This window comes from Populus alba, chromosome 3 (genome assembly GCF_005239225.2).
Source record: "Populus alba chromosome 3, ASM523922v2, whole genome shotgun sequence".
In the NCBI taxonomy this organism is placed as follows: domain Eukaryota; kingdom Viridiplantae; phylum Streptophyta; class Magnoliopsida; order Malpighiales; family Salicaceae; genus Populus; species Populus alba.
Window position 1 is genome coordinate 12,427,340 of NC_133286.1, and position 19,776 is coordinate 12,447,115.

Sequence of the window (19,776 nt, forward strand, 5' to 3'; positions counted from 1 at the left end):
TTTATCTTTGGTGTGCTCCCGTTACTGAAATCAAATTCAACCTTGCTTCATTTTTTTCTCACTGGAGGGCCCTTCTGTTACTGCAGTGACTTCTTAGCCACCACAGCACTGCCGCTGGTTTTCTGCAAACCACCTGATAGGATCTGTGAGCAAGTAGTTTGTGATTGTATACTATGAGCTTTTCTCGCTCCGAAATGTTAAACACAAATATATCGTATAGCTTTTGCTTTTGAGTTCTTGTATATCAAAGCAATTTATTTATTCATTGTAGTCCGAAAAGGAAAAAAAAAAAAAAACGCAGCATATGCAATGCATTGAAGGGTTCATATATAGCTGGACGATTTGGGTTATTGCTCGTGTATTTGCCTCTAAATTATCATGTTCCATAACATCATAAATTTCTTCATTCCATTTGAGATTGGTCCAAATTGATGTGATTCGTTCTGTGTATCAATTGCCATTTACTATCTTCCCAATCGTGATTACAGATTGAAGAACTCTCTTCTCTAATGCCCCTTTGTGTGCGTATTCACGCGATTCTGGTCTTTGGCCATTAAGACATGAGTAGGCATCCCGTATAAACAAGAAAAGAAAGAGAAGCTAGCATAGATCAAATTCAAAGGGCTAGAGCAGCCATAGCTTGAACAAAGATATTTGCGCATCATGATGTCATATAAAAAGAAAAGATAACAGTGGGATTATAATTTATAAGTGCAAGACACCTTATTTAGTAGTAAGATAAAAAAGAACACACAGATTTGGCTGTTCTTGACCTGCAACAAACTAATGAAGTTCAATCTCTAGTAACCAAAGAGCGAAATGGATTTGGATAATGAAGTATTCAAAATCTTTTATTCATTCTAGTTACATAGACTGTGTATAAATCCTCTGCAGTCACAGACAAGAACAAAGGACCGGGTTGAACTAGTTAGAAACTTAAATCTTCAATTCATGGAGTGGTGATACCTACAAATTAAGAGTGGGAAATAGAAAGTGTCAGAAAATGCACAAAGGGAAGGAGAAATGGAAAACAAAACAAGGGCATGATATGAGAAAGCTTACTCCCACACTTGAAGTGACGAGGAACCCTTCTTCCACAACCTTCAATCAACCGAATGGCTCGATCGAGGTCAATTAGAGCAGCCAGCTTTGGTGTGATATCGGGGCAGACACATTCAACATGGCTAACCCTTACACGCTCACAGCAAGCTGGTGATGGAAGCTTGCCATAAATAACTGGCTTGCAGGCATTAAGCCCAAGCCTCCTCTCCTCCTTGCATTGAGCAGCACTAAGAGCTGCATCAGCTTTATTCACCTCCCACATGCCCAGAACAACTACAACTAGCAGTATAAAGGAAGACCATCGCTTTGCCTCCATCTTCCCCGTCGCTACCTTTCCTTTTTCCTGCATTTCTTCTAATTACTGGCATCGAGAATAAATAGGCGCGGAGTGGGGTGTTGAGAGAAGGCTACTACTCTATTTCGTCAATGCCTGTGGAAACGTTTCACTCTTTGCTTTGACTTTCAAAGTAGGCTCGGAGCCCCTTTGTGACTGATTGTCCTTGTGATACTGAGGCGGTGACTCGGAGATGCACAAGTCCTTTTCATTTTGAGTTAATCATAACCTAGTTCCTGTAGTTTAGCAAAAATAATTAATGACTCCTCATAGTTTTAGAAATTATTATTTGATCTTTATGTTATTATATTTATTTATAACTTAATCCTTTTCGTGCATGTAATGTTCTTTTTCATGAACATGGTTCACTAGATTGCCTAACGAGGTGGATGTAGAGAGAGGGGAAATTCAGTATAGATGTAGCATATATGGTCATCGAATGTATAATAGAAAGATTTGCCAAACAAGATACATTTTTTATAAGTTTAGATATTAATGTTATTTGTTATTATTTTATATCTATTCTATTTTTTATTTATTATATTTTATTGTTTGAATGTATACAATTTATTAGGACTAATTTATATATTATAAGTTAGTGTTGATACTTTACAATATTGTGCACTATAGATGGTACATCAAGTTCACAGGGAGTCCATAGACATGGTGGATCCTATTATCGACATATTAAGGATAATAGTTATATAGTTGATCACATTGATAAGGTAGTTATGAGATAATCATAGATTGAAGGTCATGTAAGTAGGATGTGTAAGTATATTTTTTTTATTATATTCAATTATGTTAATATTTAATAGTTTTCATAGTATCAATCATGCTAATATTTATCTTTTTTGCTTATTTTATAGGGCAACAATAAGATCTATTATTACCAACATAAATTAATAATTCTGCATGAATGTGTGTGGCACTATACATCATATAGGAAAATTTCTATTACATCACCTACCTGCAACATATCAAGGAGGATTACAGCTTGATTGGTGCATTGCTCGAGAGATGGAGAAGTGAGATCCATAATGTTCCATCTACATCTAGATAAGATGACACCTATATTCTAGAACATAGATATTCTTCTTGGGTTACCCCTTAATGGACTACATATGTTATCGGGGGGGTCAATAGGCAGGGTAGAGCCATGCTTAGGTGTATTAGGATAAGTCCCATTTTTATATTGAAATGACATTCTATCAAGTAAAAGTGGCTTGAGAATAGTTTGTCAACCCCCTGATGATGCAAGCAAGAAGATATACATAGGTTTGTTAGAGACTTAGAGTACATATCTTATATATGTTAAGCAACATCCTTTTTACAAGTTTAATTGGCAATGTAATACTAATGACATATTCGTCGTTTTTAGAGTTTGGGTTAGGATTTAGGGTTTTGATTTTGAGATTGGGGATTCGAGATTGAGTTTTGGGTTAGGATTTTGTGTTTTGTTTTTAGGGTTTGGCCTAAGGTTTTGGGTTTAAGGTTCAGATTTGGATTTGGATTTGAGTTTAGGGTTTGATATTGGATTTAAGGTTTTGGTTTTAGAGTTTAGATTTCAAGTTTAGATTTTGAGTTTTACTTTTATGGGTTAGGTTACGGTTTCAAGTTTTTATTTGGGGTTTTGTGATCAAGGTTTAGTTAGGGTTTGAGGTTTGGATTTGGAGTAGGTTTGAGATTTTGAGTTTAATTAGGTTATGTCCAATTAAGTGTGTTTGATTTTGTGGTTCAATTCACCTTTTAAAATGTTTTTCAAACTACTATTCTCTTGAAAAAACATCATATTGATGTTTTTCAAGATGTTTTTAAATGGAATTGATATGTTGATGTAAAAATAAACATACAAAAAAATTAATTTAATGCATTTTCAATTGAAAAATAATTTTGCACAAGTACTCTACATCGCATTCTCAAATAAATATTAGATTGAAGGGTTGTGATTCAATTTTTTACTTTATGGGTTGCGATATCGAGAACAATGAAACCTATAAAGTGTAGTTTTTTTCCTAAATTTTTTCCACATATATCATTTAAAAGATCTCAACTGCATCAATTTAATGATACCAAAAAAAAAAGTTATAAACAGTTACTGGAGTGGGTAACATGCGATGTTCAAAAAAATGTTAATTTTTAAAAAAATCTTGAAAAGGTGTTGCTGTGAAAAGAAAAGATAAAACTAAAAATGATTTTTATATTTTGGCTCATACGGGACGAGGTAATGTAACAACAAAACTACAAGAATGAAATATGAAGAATTCTAAAAAAGCTCAAGTACCAAAATGTATATTTCCGTGCCAAAAATAGACAAGATAAGAATCCCACCCTTTTTTTATTTATTTTTTGTGTTACAAAGAATTCTTTTTATCAGTTGATGACAATGTAATTTGCTTTTCTGTGTAAATCAACGGTCTATGGTTTCCCAATTACCATATTCCAAAACAACGGCAGAGAAACCAGTAAATGAATAAAGTTTGGTCGTAGAGCATATTTGGCACTGTATTCTAAAAAAAATTTTTAAAAAATTTATATTGTTTTTTAAATTAATATATTTTATATATTTTTAAATCATTTTAATAAGGTAATTTTAAAAATAAAAAAATATTAATATATTTTTTTTATTAAAAATATTTTAAAAAACAACGGTAAATAAATATTGAAACAAGCTCTCCCACCTATCATGCCAAAACGCGCTCCTCCAAGTAAAGTAGAATTTCCACAGTCAAGGAAGCTTCAGCACACATCCTTCATCTCTTTCTACAAACCAATCAAATTCAAAATGGTAGGCCCGATTAGATTATTTGTGCGGCACAGCTATGCTTTTTAATTTTTTAATTTTTTTAAATTAATTTTTTAATATTTTTAGATTATTTATAATCATTGAAATCAAAAATATTTTTTTAAAAAATATATATTACTTTAATATATTAAAAAAATATATTCTAAGATTTAACATTTACCACAATAATAAATATTATCTTAAATTGTAATGCACACTCATCAAATCCTATTTAAGGGATCATGATTATTTGATGATAATAAAATATATATATTTTTTAATTTTTATGTTATTTTATCAAATTAATTATTTCTTACATGCTCTTAAAAAATATTGAGTTATGATTTTTTTTTATTGAAACTTTTTATTCATATATTTTTATTTAAATAACAATGTTTTTAATAGAAAAAAATTTATTTGATAAGACAACATGTTTTTTTAATATATATAATTCCATAAGTACACAAAAAGAATAAAAAAAAAAAAAACTGGAGTTTTTCATGGTACTTTACTATTTATATGAAAAATAAAACAGCTGAATATATTTTTCATAATCAATTGATAACAAATCTACACCTTATGTCTACCGGTTGGCACGTGTGGAAGCCAAAGTTGATCGGCGCAATTCTTTTCACAAGTGTGACAAACAAACACTTGCTGGCAATTTTTTTTTAATTTTTTTTGAACACTTCAAAAATATTTTATCATATTCATTTACTTTTTAGTTTTGACATTGTTCTTAAATATTTTTATAATTTTTATTTAAATTTTGATAATTTTTTTTAATTATTATGTATGTAATAATAATAAAAAATAATTGTTCATGAGATTTAGATTAAAATAGGTTTTCTATTATTAAAAATTTTTAATAATTTTTTAACATAATTATATCACATTTATAATTTTTTTAGTTTTCGATCAAATAAAATATTAACATACTATATTGATTATTATTTTATTAACTTACTTTTACAATAATAAAATATATATTTTTTTAAAATAATTATTTCAATTAAAAATACTATGGTGTACATTTATAAAAAGAATTATCGAGATGAAATAAACCTTCAGAATGACTGTATTTTCATGTTTAATTAATATATCAAAAAAAATTACTTTTTAACTATACAAAATATCATCTAAAATTTAAATCATTATCTTTATAAGAATATTTGTTTTGATTATTATAAAATCAAATAAAAATAATTTCAAGAAGTACCCAGACTAGCTATGCACTGTGTCATTTGCAGTCTTAACTTCCGGAACTATCCTTTTTGACATGTTTTTTTGACTTTAAGTTAACGGGAAGGCCTGTGACGAGCTTGCGAGGGAGGGAGGGAGCCACAGCTGATCGGCCGACGAAAGTTCTCTATTGATTAATTTGCTAAGGTCCGGGGACGCCACACAAACAGGAAATAAAAGATGGCAACACGAAGAATCAACTAATGCATGTTTTCGGAACCAGAGCATGGTTTATAAAACCATATAGTGACCATCACCATCACCATCATCATCTTCTTCATTTGTTTCGAGAGGATAAACACTATAAGAAAAATATATGCATAATATGTGCTTGAAGGCAACTTCTTCAAATCCCTTAACGGGGAAATCTACAGGCGGTGCATGCTTCAAACAGTACGCGCTTCACCTTAAAACGCATTCCGCGTGTTTTAGCACTGCCCAGGTGACACTGGTTCAGGATAATTTACAATGTAGATAACATGGCATGCATATGGAAATTCATGTCACCGAAATAACTAGAATCTGGATACGCGCATTCTCTGTATGCAATTTGTGGGTGATGACTAGAAAGAGGGCATGATGTCGCCACTGACATCAACCTCAGAATCCAGATCGACATCCAAGTCATCGGAGGTTCCTGCAAAAGCATGCTCAGCAACTTTGCCACCTTCACCAGGCGTCTTTGCCTCTTGTATGATACTCATAATCTCCTCGACACTCTGGGCAGGTTGGTCACGTTCTGATTTTGTGAAGTTTGTTTTCTCAATTTCAACGAGCTCTTTAGGCAAATTCTTAAGAAACCAAGGGTGCTGCTTAATCTCTGGAATGGTAATCCTCTTTACCAAGGATCAGACAACATCAGAATAGGATCATTATATCATATGAAGGCGCATTGCACGCCACTGAGAGCATTCATGAAAATGAAGAACATCTACTGCTCTAGATGAAAATACATTAGAATGTAATGAAAGGCCATCTCCTTAAATTTAAGTTGTGGTTATGTCAGATTCCCTTATTTCCTAGAAAAACCTGGTTGTCGAGTTTGAATTTCTAACTCGGGTTGTTGATTAATTCTGGGATGAGTAGGTAGCTTTTAGGGGCTCCTCGTTTTGTATACAAATGCCTAGTTATCCTCCTAATAAACCTGCCTAGCCCATTATAACCCAAAATACAAAGTTTTAATGAAAAGGGAAATTCAAAATAAAATTATCAAATTTCTTAAACTATGCTTCAAAATGTAGGTTCACACTGGACCCTTCAAGGCTCGCTGAATTAGCATAACCTTATTGTTTGTTTACCTAATTTTGGTTACATTATTATTATATTTAGAATCAATGAGAGTTTGGTAATTCTCAGTTTATGGTTGAACTTCTGTTGTATCTTAGAACTGAGTCCATTTACTCTTTGCTGGTTTAAATTTAGGAATCAATGTTCTTATGAGTGCTTACAGAGTTAAGAAACCATATGCATGCAATCTTTCTAAGTAAACAATTAAACTTGATTTCATATAGATTTACTTTATAGAAGCTTTTAATTCACTTTGAGATTGAACAATAAAAGCATAAGACCAAAGAGCATGATTTTTAAATGCTTTGTTAGATTGATGGGCTACTAAAAAAGTGAGAGGTCAAAGAGGAGATATGGAGAAAATGTTGAAAGAAAGATAACACAACACAAATCATGAATAGGGCACTACCTTTGCAGGATTGGCAACAAAAATACGAGAAAGGAGATGCTTGCAATCTGCAGATACACGTACATAGTCTGGTATGGAGTACTGAACACTCATTATTCTCTGTGGAGAGTGAACAGTGGAATTAACTTTGGTGATATAATTGTGAATTTAAGATAAAAGTATTTCAAAAAAAAAAAAAACAATAGGACACTCTTCATCTAACTATAGTATTGAGTGTTCAGAAGAAACTCACACCGATGGTCTTGCGGAAATTTCTAGGATCTTCAGGATCCTCGAAGGGGTATGCTCCAACCAACATCACATATAGTGTTACACCACATGACCAAACATCTGAAATCTAAAAATAAAAAAATAAGACAGCATAAGCTGAGGGTGTCCTTTCAGCTATGTTTGGTGAAAAATATAAAACACCAAGTACCTTGCCATCATATTCCTTCCGTGACAGGACTTCTGGGGCAATATATGCTGGTGTTCCAACTGTTGATTTGGGTTGTGAGTGCAGTAGAGCAGACTGCAATTATAGAAGAAAAAATCAGTAGGAAACACCTTAAGAACATCATCATAGAAGAAGAATTTGAAGAGCCAAGAAACATTAACCTTGGAGTAACCAAAGTCACATATTTTAAGGCGTGGTGTGGGGCTTCCATCCAAAAGTGTGTTTTCAAGCTTCAGATCTCTGTGACAAATTTCCTGTAAAAAAACTCATAAACAACACAAGACAAGAGTGACGTAGATGAAAATTAAAAACTCAGATAACATACCATGGAATGACAGTAACTGACACCAGATATCAGCTGCTGGAAGAAAAATCTTGTCTGTGGTGGCATAAATTTGCAAGAAAAAGAAATAATCACCAAGCAGAATACAGTTTATACAAGCACACATGCAATTATTATCGAGGAAGATCACTCAAGGTGCCAACAGAATTACAAGCTACAGCTTGACAACCTCATCTTCGCTAAATCGACCAGCACTGCATATCCTTACGAAAAGTTCACCACCTGCTGCATATTCCATGACAATTGCAAGATGTGTTGGAGTCAACAAGACCTACGAGCAAAAATAAGACATTACAGCGTGCTTTGTTTCGGTACAACTCAAGAGAAAGCCTTGTCCATTCCCTTTTATCTTGTTCTGAGGTTCACTATTTAATTGTGAAGCAGGAAGAAATGACATGAATGTTTAACTAGAGATTGCAGATATGCAAACACACCCACATAAGAGAAGCTTGGAAAGATTTGCTAAAGCACTTGTGTGATGAGTCCAGGTTAAAAAAAGTTATGAATTTCAGGTTGGAAAACCAAGGAGAAAGCTGCTATGTTGCTGTAGATATGTTGCTGTAACTTGAGGCTAATGTGTTCAACAGCTTAATGAATAAAAACATCGAAAACAGATGAGAAGACCACAACAATTGATGAGTTACGGCTGTGCTAGCAAAGATAAAGGAAACAGAGAGTTTCAGATTGCCCTGTGCTTGTTGGGGAGCAGGCTATGGCGCCAAAATATAAAAGTCCAGAATCAGTCAGCTTGAAATCACTTTCTTTTTATAACGAGTACCAGGTGCAAACAGGCTTTAAGCATAGTAAGTTACTCGTAGAACTAAACTAAAAGACATAACTTGCAAGGCCAACCTACCAAGAGCTTGGATACACAAAATTAGTCTCTTACCTCTTTGAACCTGACAATGTTTGGATGCCTTAAAGACCTGTGATTGATGATCTCTCTCTGAACATTCTCATCAATCTGAAACCAGAAACAGGATGGTGTAACATAATCATTGGCCAGTATCTGTAGCTAACTCATAACTTGTCAAAGAGCTTTAGTGCCATCACATCCAGTCACAACAGAAATCATGCTACCAAAAACAATAAGAACAGTGAATAGAAATGTTCTGGAGAAACAAAGTGGGGATTTAGGATGCTTGACTAGCAGTCATTGAGCAAATATATCTGCTCTGAGCATAGAACTGCTCTTTAGATGGTAAGGAAATGGTTACGATAATATTAAATATCCTCGGTAAATTTACCCCTCTGCTTCTGGGAATGTGCCATCTAAAAGGTGTCTCCCCTAGAAATGACAAAAAAGAGCAACATGACTCTTCAAACTCCCCCATCAAATTATCTGAAGATCTTCCGTAACATTCAATTTACAATTCTTTCTTTCTAGGACAATTTCGACTTTCCAAGAAATGTTGCCTGAAAAGGCAGTGGCAATAATTAACCATCGAAAAAACGGAAATTAAACTAAGCCCAGTCCACCTTTTTCCCCTTTTTCGTGTGTGTTTTTTGGACGACAGACCAATCCATAACTCAACAAGCTCCTTTGTAAATAAAATCGATTCTCAATATCAAGCTGTCCAAGAAGGCAAGCATGAGAAATGGAAAAGAGAAAAATTACCAGAACTATTTTTTACCACTATTGCAAGGAGAAAGCAGAGATTACGATGCATGATTATGACATTTTTAAAGAAAAGCTTACCTTCTTTCCTCTTTCAATGTATTTAACAGCAACAAGCTCCATTGTCTTTTTATCCCTGACTAGCCTTGCTACTCCAAAATTCCCTGAACCAAGCTCCTTAATCGTCTCATACCTCTCCTCCATCCCTAACCGCCAAAAATTACGCCACTACCGAAAGAAAGGAAAAGAAAACAAATTTAGAAATCACCACGTCAAAAGGTGAAAATGAAGAAGAAATATCAAGAGAATAAACACCCAGATGATGAAACTTGAAAGTGAAAGGAAACCAAAGAGAGACAGACAGAGCCCCAAACCCAACAAACAAATATAGTAATTTTGAAATGAAATAAAATAAAAAACAAAGAGCGACCCCGTTCAAATAACCCACTTAAAGAAAGATTGTTTAAAAGCAAGAAGACCACCTACCCACCGCAATCAACCCCACCACTCCTGCCCCGAAAAGAATATATATTATGCTTCTTCAAGGAAAGAAAGAAAGAACAGTGTCTGTAATAAGATCAAATCAGAGGCTGACTTTTTAACAGTAGAAAGTAGAAACTACAAAAAACAAGAACAACGGGCAAGGTTCCCTTGTAATGTCAATTCTTCTGCAAGTCATTTATCTTCCCAAGCTTATCTAACCGGGCTGTTCTTTGCTTTGCTGAATTTTTTTTTTTAATGTACCTATTTTGATGGTCATTAATTGCATTGCATCCTGTATTATTATTATAAATAGTGCTTTAGATGAACCCTTTTGTTAAATACTTGACCACGTTGTACATCAATTTTCAACGGATACATAACAAAACTCTAGACATTGCGGGTAAAATACTGTTGAAGAAACTTTTATGATGGTGATTTTTTTTTATATTCTTAAATCTTTTTTTTTCATTAATTGCATTTTTATGGGGCAAATTAAAGCTGGATTGCTTCAAATTTATTGAGCAATGGCATGATTGAAAGCAGGGGAACAAAAGTGAAAAAAAGTGGAGGAAATGAGCCGTCGTTTCAAAAGTCGTGTAAAAAGTTTACTTTGACCCTCATACCTTTTATTTTATAAACTTATGGTTCCTATAATTTTTGACAATTCAATTTTAATCCAAAAATTCTTATTATTAATTTTAAGTTCCTGGTTTAAAAGAGAATTCTAATGGTAAAAAAAAAAATCTTTGTTAACACTGATTTCTATTCAATTAAAAGAGTTTGTCTTACGTGCTATATGCCCTTAATTTTGCTTGCAATTATAGATACAAGCTCAATAATATTTTTTATTTTCAAGTTGATTTTAGGTTCTTGATAGATTTTTAAGTTGTTTGAGGCATATACAAGTTTATCAAGATTTTTATAATTTTTTAAAAAATATTTTGAGTTAAAATTAGGTTGAAATGAGTGTTTAGTTAAAAAAAAAAAAAATCCTCGACTTTTCAGTCACCAATATAACTATAATATAGAGAAAAGCAGATCATATGTTATGTGCTTATCTAAAAAAAATAATAGGAGCGAACGACCCTTAATAGACAAGTAATTTATGCGTTGAAGATTTACATTTAAAACAAGGTAAGAATGATAGTGCACCCAGACACCCAACGGCTGGAAAATTCCTTTTATATTATTTATTTATTTATTTATTTTCAATCTTGACGAATTCGTGATAAAATTGGATTCAATTCAATTGGTTTAGCTTAAATCTTGATGACAACGACATCTTTAAAATCATCAGAAAGAGGTACTTAGTGCTATGCTACTGGTAGGGGATTGACGATATATATAAAAAAATAATATCATTTTCTTGGGTTTTCTTTTTATATATATATATATATATATATATATATATATATATATATATATATATATATAATGGTACAGTACTAGGTGCTGTGCTGCTGGCAGGGGATGTAAGAAAAAGGTAAAAGTGGAGAGGAGAGGATCTATTTAGCATGGCAAACAGGATTGAAGGACACGAATGATGTTAAGGTTCACTTCCAAGTGTCGCTTCTGCAGACGCTGACTAAAGACAACACGCATTACGTGTGCTCATGTTATCCCACACGCGGTTTTCTTTTTTCTTTTTCTTTTTTTTTTTTTTTAAGGTGAGCCGTTGAGCAACAGTAGTCAATGCTGGGGGCGCCCGACGAGTGGCTTCCACTCCTCTCGAACATGTGGCCGTTTAGGATTGCGTACTAAGGTTTTTTTTTTTGTTTAAAAAACAGAAATTTAGTTAAAATTAATTTTTTGATATTATTTTGTTGTGTTGATATTAAAAATAATTTTTTAAAAAATATATATATATATATTTAATATATTTTCAAGTAAAAACTATTTTAAAAAATATCGCTATTATATTTTTAAATATTCTTATAATTATGTATATTTTTAAATAACAAAATATTTTAAAATTAATTACTATCATTCTCTCTGTCGCCCTGTAATTAGGTATCACGTTTTGATGTGCATCATTTTTTAGCCTGAAAACACTCTGAGTGACCCAATCTTAAGAATGGATAAGGGGCAAGCTTTTAATTTTGTGTGTAAATTATTACTTTATTATGTTTCATCTCATACAATATTATTATTATTATTATTATTATTATTATTATTATCAATACAATTAAAAAACATGAGGTCGGTTTAACTGTTTATATAAATACTAAACCGGCTAAATATATTAGGTTAAATATTTACTTAATAAAAGTTCATTGGTTGGAGAGCACGGGGTTTAAGCACTACAAATTCAAACTATATATTATTAAATTGACCTCCAGTCCTTTTTTAGAATATAATAAAACCTTTAAATCTCTTAAAATACAAAGATAGAACATCAACAACATCTCACAAAAGAATGCAATAAAAAAAAATGACAAAAATATATATATGAACTACTGTAATCCACAATGAAGGAAGAACAATTAAGACCCCTGATTTAGTCAAAAGTCAATCGAATCAAGGCTTTTAATTGGTAGAGGGACTTTGGACCTAAATCAAGGATGCAATCAATTTGGGTTGAAATAAAGTCACTGCTAAAGCCTAATCCGCTTCGGATGAAGGAAACCTCTCGGCTCGGAGCTTTACAAACTTGACTGCGCCAGCAAAAACCAAAAAGACGATAGCCCAACCCAAGTTGTTGTCACCTGGTTTTGACTCGGCAAGCCTCTCTCCCGTCCAAGTGGAGTTTATTGCAAAGAAGACCATAAACAAAAAGTTTTTAAAATTATAGTAGTGATTGTTTTTTAAAAATAAGTTTTTAAAATTTATTTTTAATATTAGTATATTAAAATGATGTAAAATCATAAAAAAAAAATAATTTAAAGCAACAAAATTTTAAATTTTTTAAAAATGCTTTTTTAAATGTAAAAATAAACATAGCCTAGTGATCATAATAAAAGATAAATAAACGAAACTTTAGAAATAAAAATAATAATAATTTTAAATGGAGTTTATTGCAAAGAAGACCGTTTAACATTATAATAATAATTGTTTTTTAAAGTAATTTTATTTGAAAATATATTAAAATAAGTTTTAAAAATTTATTTTTGACATCAGTATATTAAAACGATGCAAAATTATAAAAAAAATAATAATTTGAAGCAAATAAAATTTTAATTTTTTTAAAAAATGCTATTTAAATGTACAAATAAGCATAGCATGGTGATCATAATAAAAGACAAATAAGCGAAACTTTAGAGATAGAAGAAGAGAGTGATATAGAGTCGTTTTATTTCAAACTTCTTCATTGAAAAGAAGAAGAAGAAGAAGAAGAAGAAGAAGGTACATTTATTAGCTACAAAAGAAGATGAAGACAATGCCAAGCTTCTCTTCCACGAACCAGACGAAAAAACTTAGCCCATCCCAAGCTTGGACGGTCTTGAAAAAATTGGAATGTGAACGTGAAGAAGAAGCCTATCAATTTCCAGTTCTTTAATTATTGTTTTTTTAATTTTATTTTTTTAAAATTATTTTATTTAGAATTGTGATTGATAATTTATTTCAATTGGCTTCGCAAGAGTTTCTTGCAATATTGAAAAAAAATCTTGACATTAAATCAATGCTCAATTTAATGAAATTAAATTTATTTTTTTATTAAACGTAATTAAAACTCCTAAGTCCTAAGATCAAAATTGACTCTTAAACAAATTCTCACTCTTTTTTTTTATACTATAGATGAGGCGCCTTTTTAGCTTTTTTAGTCCCAAAGTTTGTTTTTTATATTTTTTCATTTTTAATCCTTGTATTTTTTATTTTTTTAATCTAAGACTCCATTTCTTTGTATTTCAATCCTTGAATTGAAGAGAAGAGAGAGTGAAAAGGGGGGTATTTGGAAAAGAAAGAGGAGAGAAAAGGTGTTAGTTGGCCTAATTCTAGCTAAGAAAAAAAGTATATTTTGGTGTTAACTGATGAGAGGAATTCTATGATAGTGTTATTTAACCTAATTATAAAACCTTAACTAGCCTCGTAGGTCTCCACATAACCTTACCAATCCAAGCTCTATAAAGGTCCAAGTTGAAGAAAAATAGAAGAAGTAGCTTGGCTTGATCTAATCCAAAATTAGGGAAATCCAATGTAAAACTCAACCATCAATTCGTTGATTTTTTTTATTATTATTATTTATTATTAAAACAATTTTATTTTGATTTTTTTTAAAATTGAGTTAATTCTTCAGAGCCATGACTTAAGTTGGGTTTATAACCATGTTCTTTAGCTTTTATATTACCTATGAAAGTAGATATGGGCTTGGAATGTTTTTTGAATTTAAGTTGATTTTTATTTTTAAATGACTTTTGACTAATTTGAGGTCATAAATGAATTTATTTTAGTTTTTATGATGATTTGTTTATATGTTTTGTGTTAAAAAAATAGTTAAAAATAAATTTTTTGATCTAAAAAATCAAAGATCCGGCTTTTCAACCACATGATATGGTTAGAGGCCAAACCAAAGATACATAGTCTAATTGTTAAAAAGAACTCTAAAACAAATAAATAAATAAAATAAAAAGACATGCACGCCTGCCCTTTTATTTTGGTCAAGAGCAAGTCTAGATCTCTAAACTCCTTTTTAATTGTTAAGATGATTTTTATTAAAATTTATTGAAATAAAATATTTAAATTTATTTTTTAAAAAGATTATTCTATTAATACCACTTGACTTGAATTTGTTTTCATATGATATTATGGATTTTTTTATATATACTAACAACCCTTCATGGTTATTTTTTTAGAAGACTTGAAATGATGATTTTTTGCATACTTTTACCACAGAGCAGGGAATTGGGAGAGCAGTTCGGCGTGAACTGATTGGCTGTGCTCTCCATCGGCGACCAGATGGCTCTGAAAGTGCCTCGCGAAGTGGCTGTGGAAATGGCTTTCAACGTGTCAAAAAGGGAGGTTTAAGTGCAAAAAGGAAATGGCGGTAGTCAAAAGGAGGTGGCAGTTGGCACGCAAGATACCACCCACTTTCAAGGAACCAGAAGAATCCTTAAATTATTTCGTGTCTGGTAAAGAAGATTTCGTGTTCCTTAATCTGCTGATCTCATCATCATCTAAAGAGGCCCAGAAGTTAGTCTTATAAGGTGCCCAATCCATAACGCAATCTCTAAAGTAACCTGATAAGAAAATTGATATCAAGCATTTATTTTCATGTTTTTAAAAAGTATTTTTTAAAAAAATTAAATTTTTTTAAATTTTTTTATTTTTAATTCATTTTGCTGTGTTAATTTCAAAAAAAATTAAAAAAAAAATTATTTAAATATATTTTTAAATAAAAAATACTTTGATAAGAAATTGCTATCCCCACAAACATATAAAAAAAAAAAAAAGTTATCCGGAAACATCCAATTGTGGTGGCAGAAGAATTAAAACATCCAAGTTACCCGTTTCAATTTTAATTGTATTTTTTTGAGTTGTCGTGTCAAAAATAATTTCAAACATTTGACAAAAGGATAGAGGAAGAAGGGCATGGAAAATAAAAATAGAATATTTGATCATTCCACGATGACAAATTTATAATATTGGAGAATCCAAGATGTCAACCTCTCTTGTTTTGGTAATGACAACCTTCTATGGTTTTGCCTTGACATTTGTTCTTCTGAGCCAAGACCTGCATATTTTAAACACCCTTATTATCTAAAATAGACGAGGTCACTACCAACATGTTGATTGGCAAAATATTAAACCGTGAATGAACAATATCATAACCTTATAATTTCTTTTTATTATATAGTATTATGTAATTTTACACCTTCATTTCATATCAAAAATTACATGCTTTTGTGATAATTCTTATTTTTTAAAGTGTTTTTTATCTAAAAAAATATTATATTAATAGTAATATTGAGATTTTTTTATGTCATTATTAGATTTCTATTCTCTAAAGGGTTCATTCTTAGTTTTTATAAGCAATGCCAACAGAAAAAAAATCAATTGAAGGCAAAACGAAAGGCAATACCTCTTCTGTATTAACTCTTCTTTTGTAAGCCAATACATCCCAACAGACAAGGTCCACTAACTTTTTTTTTGAAATAATAGAAAAAAGGGAAAAAAAAATCAGAAGTTTTTACGCAATTTTTTATATACAAAAGCAAAAAAAAAATTAATATTAATGAGAGATAATTGATATTAATTAATATATATAATATAGCTAATTAACACCTAGCATTAAAATTACACTTGTGTTTGATATTGCGTGTAATGTATTTTATTTAAAAATATTAAAAAATGTATTAAAATAAAAATTTTTTTTTTTTTTTTAAAATCATAAAAAAAAATCTAAAAAAAATATCAATTTAATTTTAAAAAAAAGTACATCAAAATAAAAACAAACCCTCACTAAAGGGTAATAACAATCACATGGATTTTGTCCTCTCCGTGGGACAATGCTTATGCTTTGAGTGTTTCTCACAATATAGTGTCAAATTTAAAAAAATAAGAAAAATGGTTATCAACAAAAAATAATAATTACTGGACACAAAAAGTCAATGAACAAATTGATGGACTGACACATGGGATAAAGGGGATGGATTTCAAATGAATGATGTTGCTACCACCACACTCTAAGAATCTGAAAATTAATTATATTTTATATTTTTTTAGGAAAAAAATAAGTTTTGGACACAAGGCACGTGTCTGTGTCGTCAAGTTGATCGTTGACTCAAAAGTGTAGGATTCATTATTGTCTTTATTTTGTCCCGAACAATATCCGAATTCATAAATACTTTAAATAATTTAGTTTTTTTAAATTTTTTTTAAAAAAACAACCTTATTTCTCACCTACGAAATCTTTCATTAAATATATTTTACTATACCACTTGATATAATAAATTATAAAAATCATTCAAAACATTGCTCATTTTTTTATCATATTATAGCTAATATTTATTTTATCATAGGAATATGAGAGAATTAACAATTATTGATGTGGTATTTTAATCAAATATAATCACCAAACAGATATAAAAACAAATTAAAATAAGTATGATCATTGTGTAATAAATTATCATAAAATCAATCTATTATTGGTATTAAAATTTCTACATTCTAAATAATTACCAATATTAGAGCTTACATAGAAGACAATAAATTATTAATTGATTGTTTTTTTTCCTAGTATAAACAATTCTATTAGGACATTTGGATCCCAACTAACATGGCCTAAACATAGCTTTAAAGCTCGTATACAAATGGCTATGAAGAAAATAAATGATGGTTCGAAGTGCAAATGAAAATGGTAGGAACATAATCAATAATAAGATGTTTTTTTTTTAATTATTTACATGGGTATTTGGATTAGTTTATGTGCATCTCGACTAATCCTACATATCCTAAAGTTAACAATCATATAAGTCTTTAACGGCCTTGAAGTTTGTAGAACTCGAACTGGTGACCTCTTGAAAGTAAACCCAAAACCTGATCAGTTGAGCTATATCTCTCAAGGTTATAATAAAGATGTCACTTTATTATTAATGAGTTTGCACAACCACTTCATCAAATTTAACTTCTACATGATTCTAACAACCTCAGCATTTATCATATAAAATGTGTGATTTTAATTTTTTTATATAAAATTAGATTTGAATATCATTTGATTAGTTAAAGTTGTCCTTACATATTTAATTTTATCCATAATGAATCCAAATTAGATTGATATGTTAATTAAAATATAAATTTTCTATTTCTATATATAATTTGGATTGTGCACTAATTTCATTTATTTTTAAGATGGTAAATCATGTGAGATAAAAAGAATTCAATACACGTACTTTATTAAAATTTATATTTTTTCTCTTCTACTTAATCTTTATGTTTATACCATATAGAATCAAAAGTTAATAATAAAATAGACCTATTCAAAAACAAACCAATCATTAGTTTAGAAATTCAACCTATATTATCAAATATCCAAGTCCATATAAATAAATAAAAATAGTAAAATAGATTTGATAAAATTTATATAAACCCAAACCCGTCCATTATTTGATTCCACCCCATAATTGCACTCGAAAGGAAGTTGACAAATTGGAAAAAAAAAATTGTTGGGGCAAAATTAGGATGATATTAATTTGTTGGTTTCTCAGAGACGGTGAATTCTATCCTTAATAATGCATTCATAGTGTTTTCATGTGCATTCCAAAAGATCTCCACAGGGGCATGTGATCAGCTGGAGAGAACTTAAAAGCATCAGACGCTGGAAATACCAGTAATTCCATAATAAATGCATGGCTACGAATCAACATGTAAGAACATGTTGTCTAGGACAATTTGATGCAGTTGCCAAGCACTCGGTCCATGTTGTCTGGCTAAAAAACAAGTTGTCTGGCATTTGTCGGTGGTTAATTAACTGACAGAAATGGTAGCTAGCTATAATATGCTAGCATTATTCCAAAATATAAATGAAGTTATAGGGACACTAATCAAAGATGAGATGCTTGCACAATCGACAGTGTTACTCTGACATGATCAAGTCTAGAATTCATTTTTTGGGTGGAATAAAACAAGAAATAAATGATTTAAAATACCATAAAAACCTTTTTTAAATTATCTAATAACCCTAAAACCCCCCAAATGTTTTTGAAAAACAATTGAATAAAAAATCTCCAAACCAAGCTTAGTCTACTTTTTAACAAAAGATAAAAATTTAAAAACACTACCATTAAATTATTATTATCAAAAGTTGCATGTTAACATCGAGAAAGAGAGTTTCTTCATAGAAAAGTTGCTCAATTGATAACTTTTACTCTTTTTGTTGTTTTTTAATAAGTTTATCTTTCATCTCTAACACAAAGACTAAAAAATATATTTTTGATATTATTTTTTGTTTGAAAATGTATTAAAATATTATCAAAAGTGGCATGTTAACATCAAGAAAGAAGAGTTTCTTCATAGAAAAGTTGTTCAATTGATAACTATTACTCTCTTTGTTATTTTTCAATAAGTTTATCTTTCAATCTCTAACACAAAGACTAAAAAATATATTTTTGATATTACTTTTTATTTGAAAATATATTAAAATATTATTAAAAAGTGACATGTTAACATCAAGAAAGGAAGGTTTCTTCATAGAAAAGTTGCTCAATTGATAACTTTCACTCTCATTATTATTTTTCAATAAGTTTCTTTCATCTCTAATACAAAGACTAAAAAATGTATTTTGATATCATTTTTTATTTGAAAATACATTAAAATATTATCGAAAGTGGCATGTTAACATAAAAAAAGGTGAGTTTTCTCATTGAAAAGTTGCTCAACTGATAACTTTCACTCTCTTTGTTATTTTTTAATAAGTTTCTCTCTCATCTCTAATACAAAGACTAAAAAATGTATTTTAACATTATTTTTTGCTTGAAAATACATTAAAATATTATTGAAAGTGGCATGTTAACATTAAGAAAGGCAAGTTTCTTAGTCAAAAAGTTGCTCAACTGAGAACTTTCATTCCCCTTGATATTTTTTAATAAGTTTCTCTCTCATCTCTAACACAAAGACTAAAAATGTATTTTTGATATTATTTTTATTTTTTAAAATTTATTTTTGATATTAGTATATTAAAACAATTCAAAATAAATTAAAATAAATCAATTTAAAATAAATTTAAAAAATTTAAATTTTTTAAAAAACACAATAATACCATAATATAAAAAACCAAAAAAAAGAGAAGAAGCTTTAGAGCTTCCCGACTTTTGTGACGGGCTTAAGGGGTTGGTGATGTTTACA

General features: G+C 30.2%; 2 protein-coding genes across 2 annotated transcripts; both read right to left on the bottom strand.

Moving 5' to 3' along the window:
* Positions 1 to 653: 653 nt before the first annotated feature.
* On the bottom strand, positions 654 to 1,491 carry LOC118062952 (uncharacterized). Its single transcript, XM_035076846.2, has 2 exons — positions 1,063 to 1,491; positions 654 to 966 (listed from the first exon to the last, which is right to left on the bottom strand). Exons 1-2 carry the CDS (start codon positions 1,409 to 1,411, stop codon positions 950 to 952), a joined length of 366 nt encoding a protein of 121 aa, XP_034932737.1. The 5' UTR covers positions 1,412 to 1,491; the 3' UTR covers positions 654 to 949.
* A 4,234-nt stretch (positions 1,492 to 5,725) lies between these two features.
* LOC118062838 (serine/threonine-protein kinase SAPK3) lies at positions 5,726 to 10,257 on the bottom strand. Its single transcript, XM_035076696.2, has 10 exons — positions 10,003 to 10,257; positions 9,598 to 9,744; positions 8,788 to 8,862; positions 8,068 to 8,169; positions 7,881 to 7,934; positions 7,717 to 7,809; positions 7,538 to 7,630; positions 7,352 to 7,456; positions 7,120 to 7,218; positions 5,726 to 6,259 (listed from the first exon to the last, which is right to left on the bottom strand). Exons 2-10 carry the CDS (start codon positions 9,718 to 9,720, stop codon positions 5,987 to 5,989), a joined length of 1,017 nt encoding a protein of 338 aa, XP_034932587.1. The 5' UTR covers positions 9,721 to 9,744; positions 10,003 to 10,257; the 3' UTR covers positions 5,726 to 5,986.
* Between the last annotated feature and the right edge of the window lie 9,519 nt (positions 10,258 to 19,776).

Bases quoted from the DNA above. Each gene is read 5' to 3' on its own strand.
- LOC118062952 (XM_035076846.2), bottom strand. From the start codon at position 1,411: ATGCAGGAAAAAGGAAAGGTAGCGACGGGGAAGATGGAGGCAAAGCGA.
- LOC118062838 (XM_035076696.2), bottom strand. From the start codon at position 9,720: ATGGAGGAGAGGTATGAGACGATTAAGGAGCTTGGTTCAGGGAATTTT. The intron at 7,810-7,880 runs GTATGTTATCTG...GTTTTTTTACAG, and splicing joins TCAGTTACTGTCATTCCATG to GAAATTTGTCACAGAGATCT. The intron at 7,631-7,716 runs GTTAATGTTTCT...CTATAATTGCAG, and splicing joins GTGACTTTGGTTACTCCAAG to TCTGCTCTACTGCACTCACA.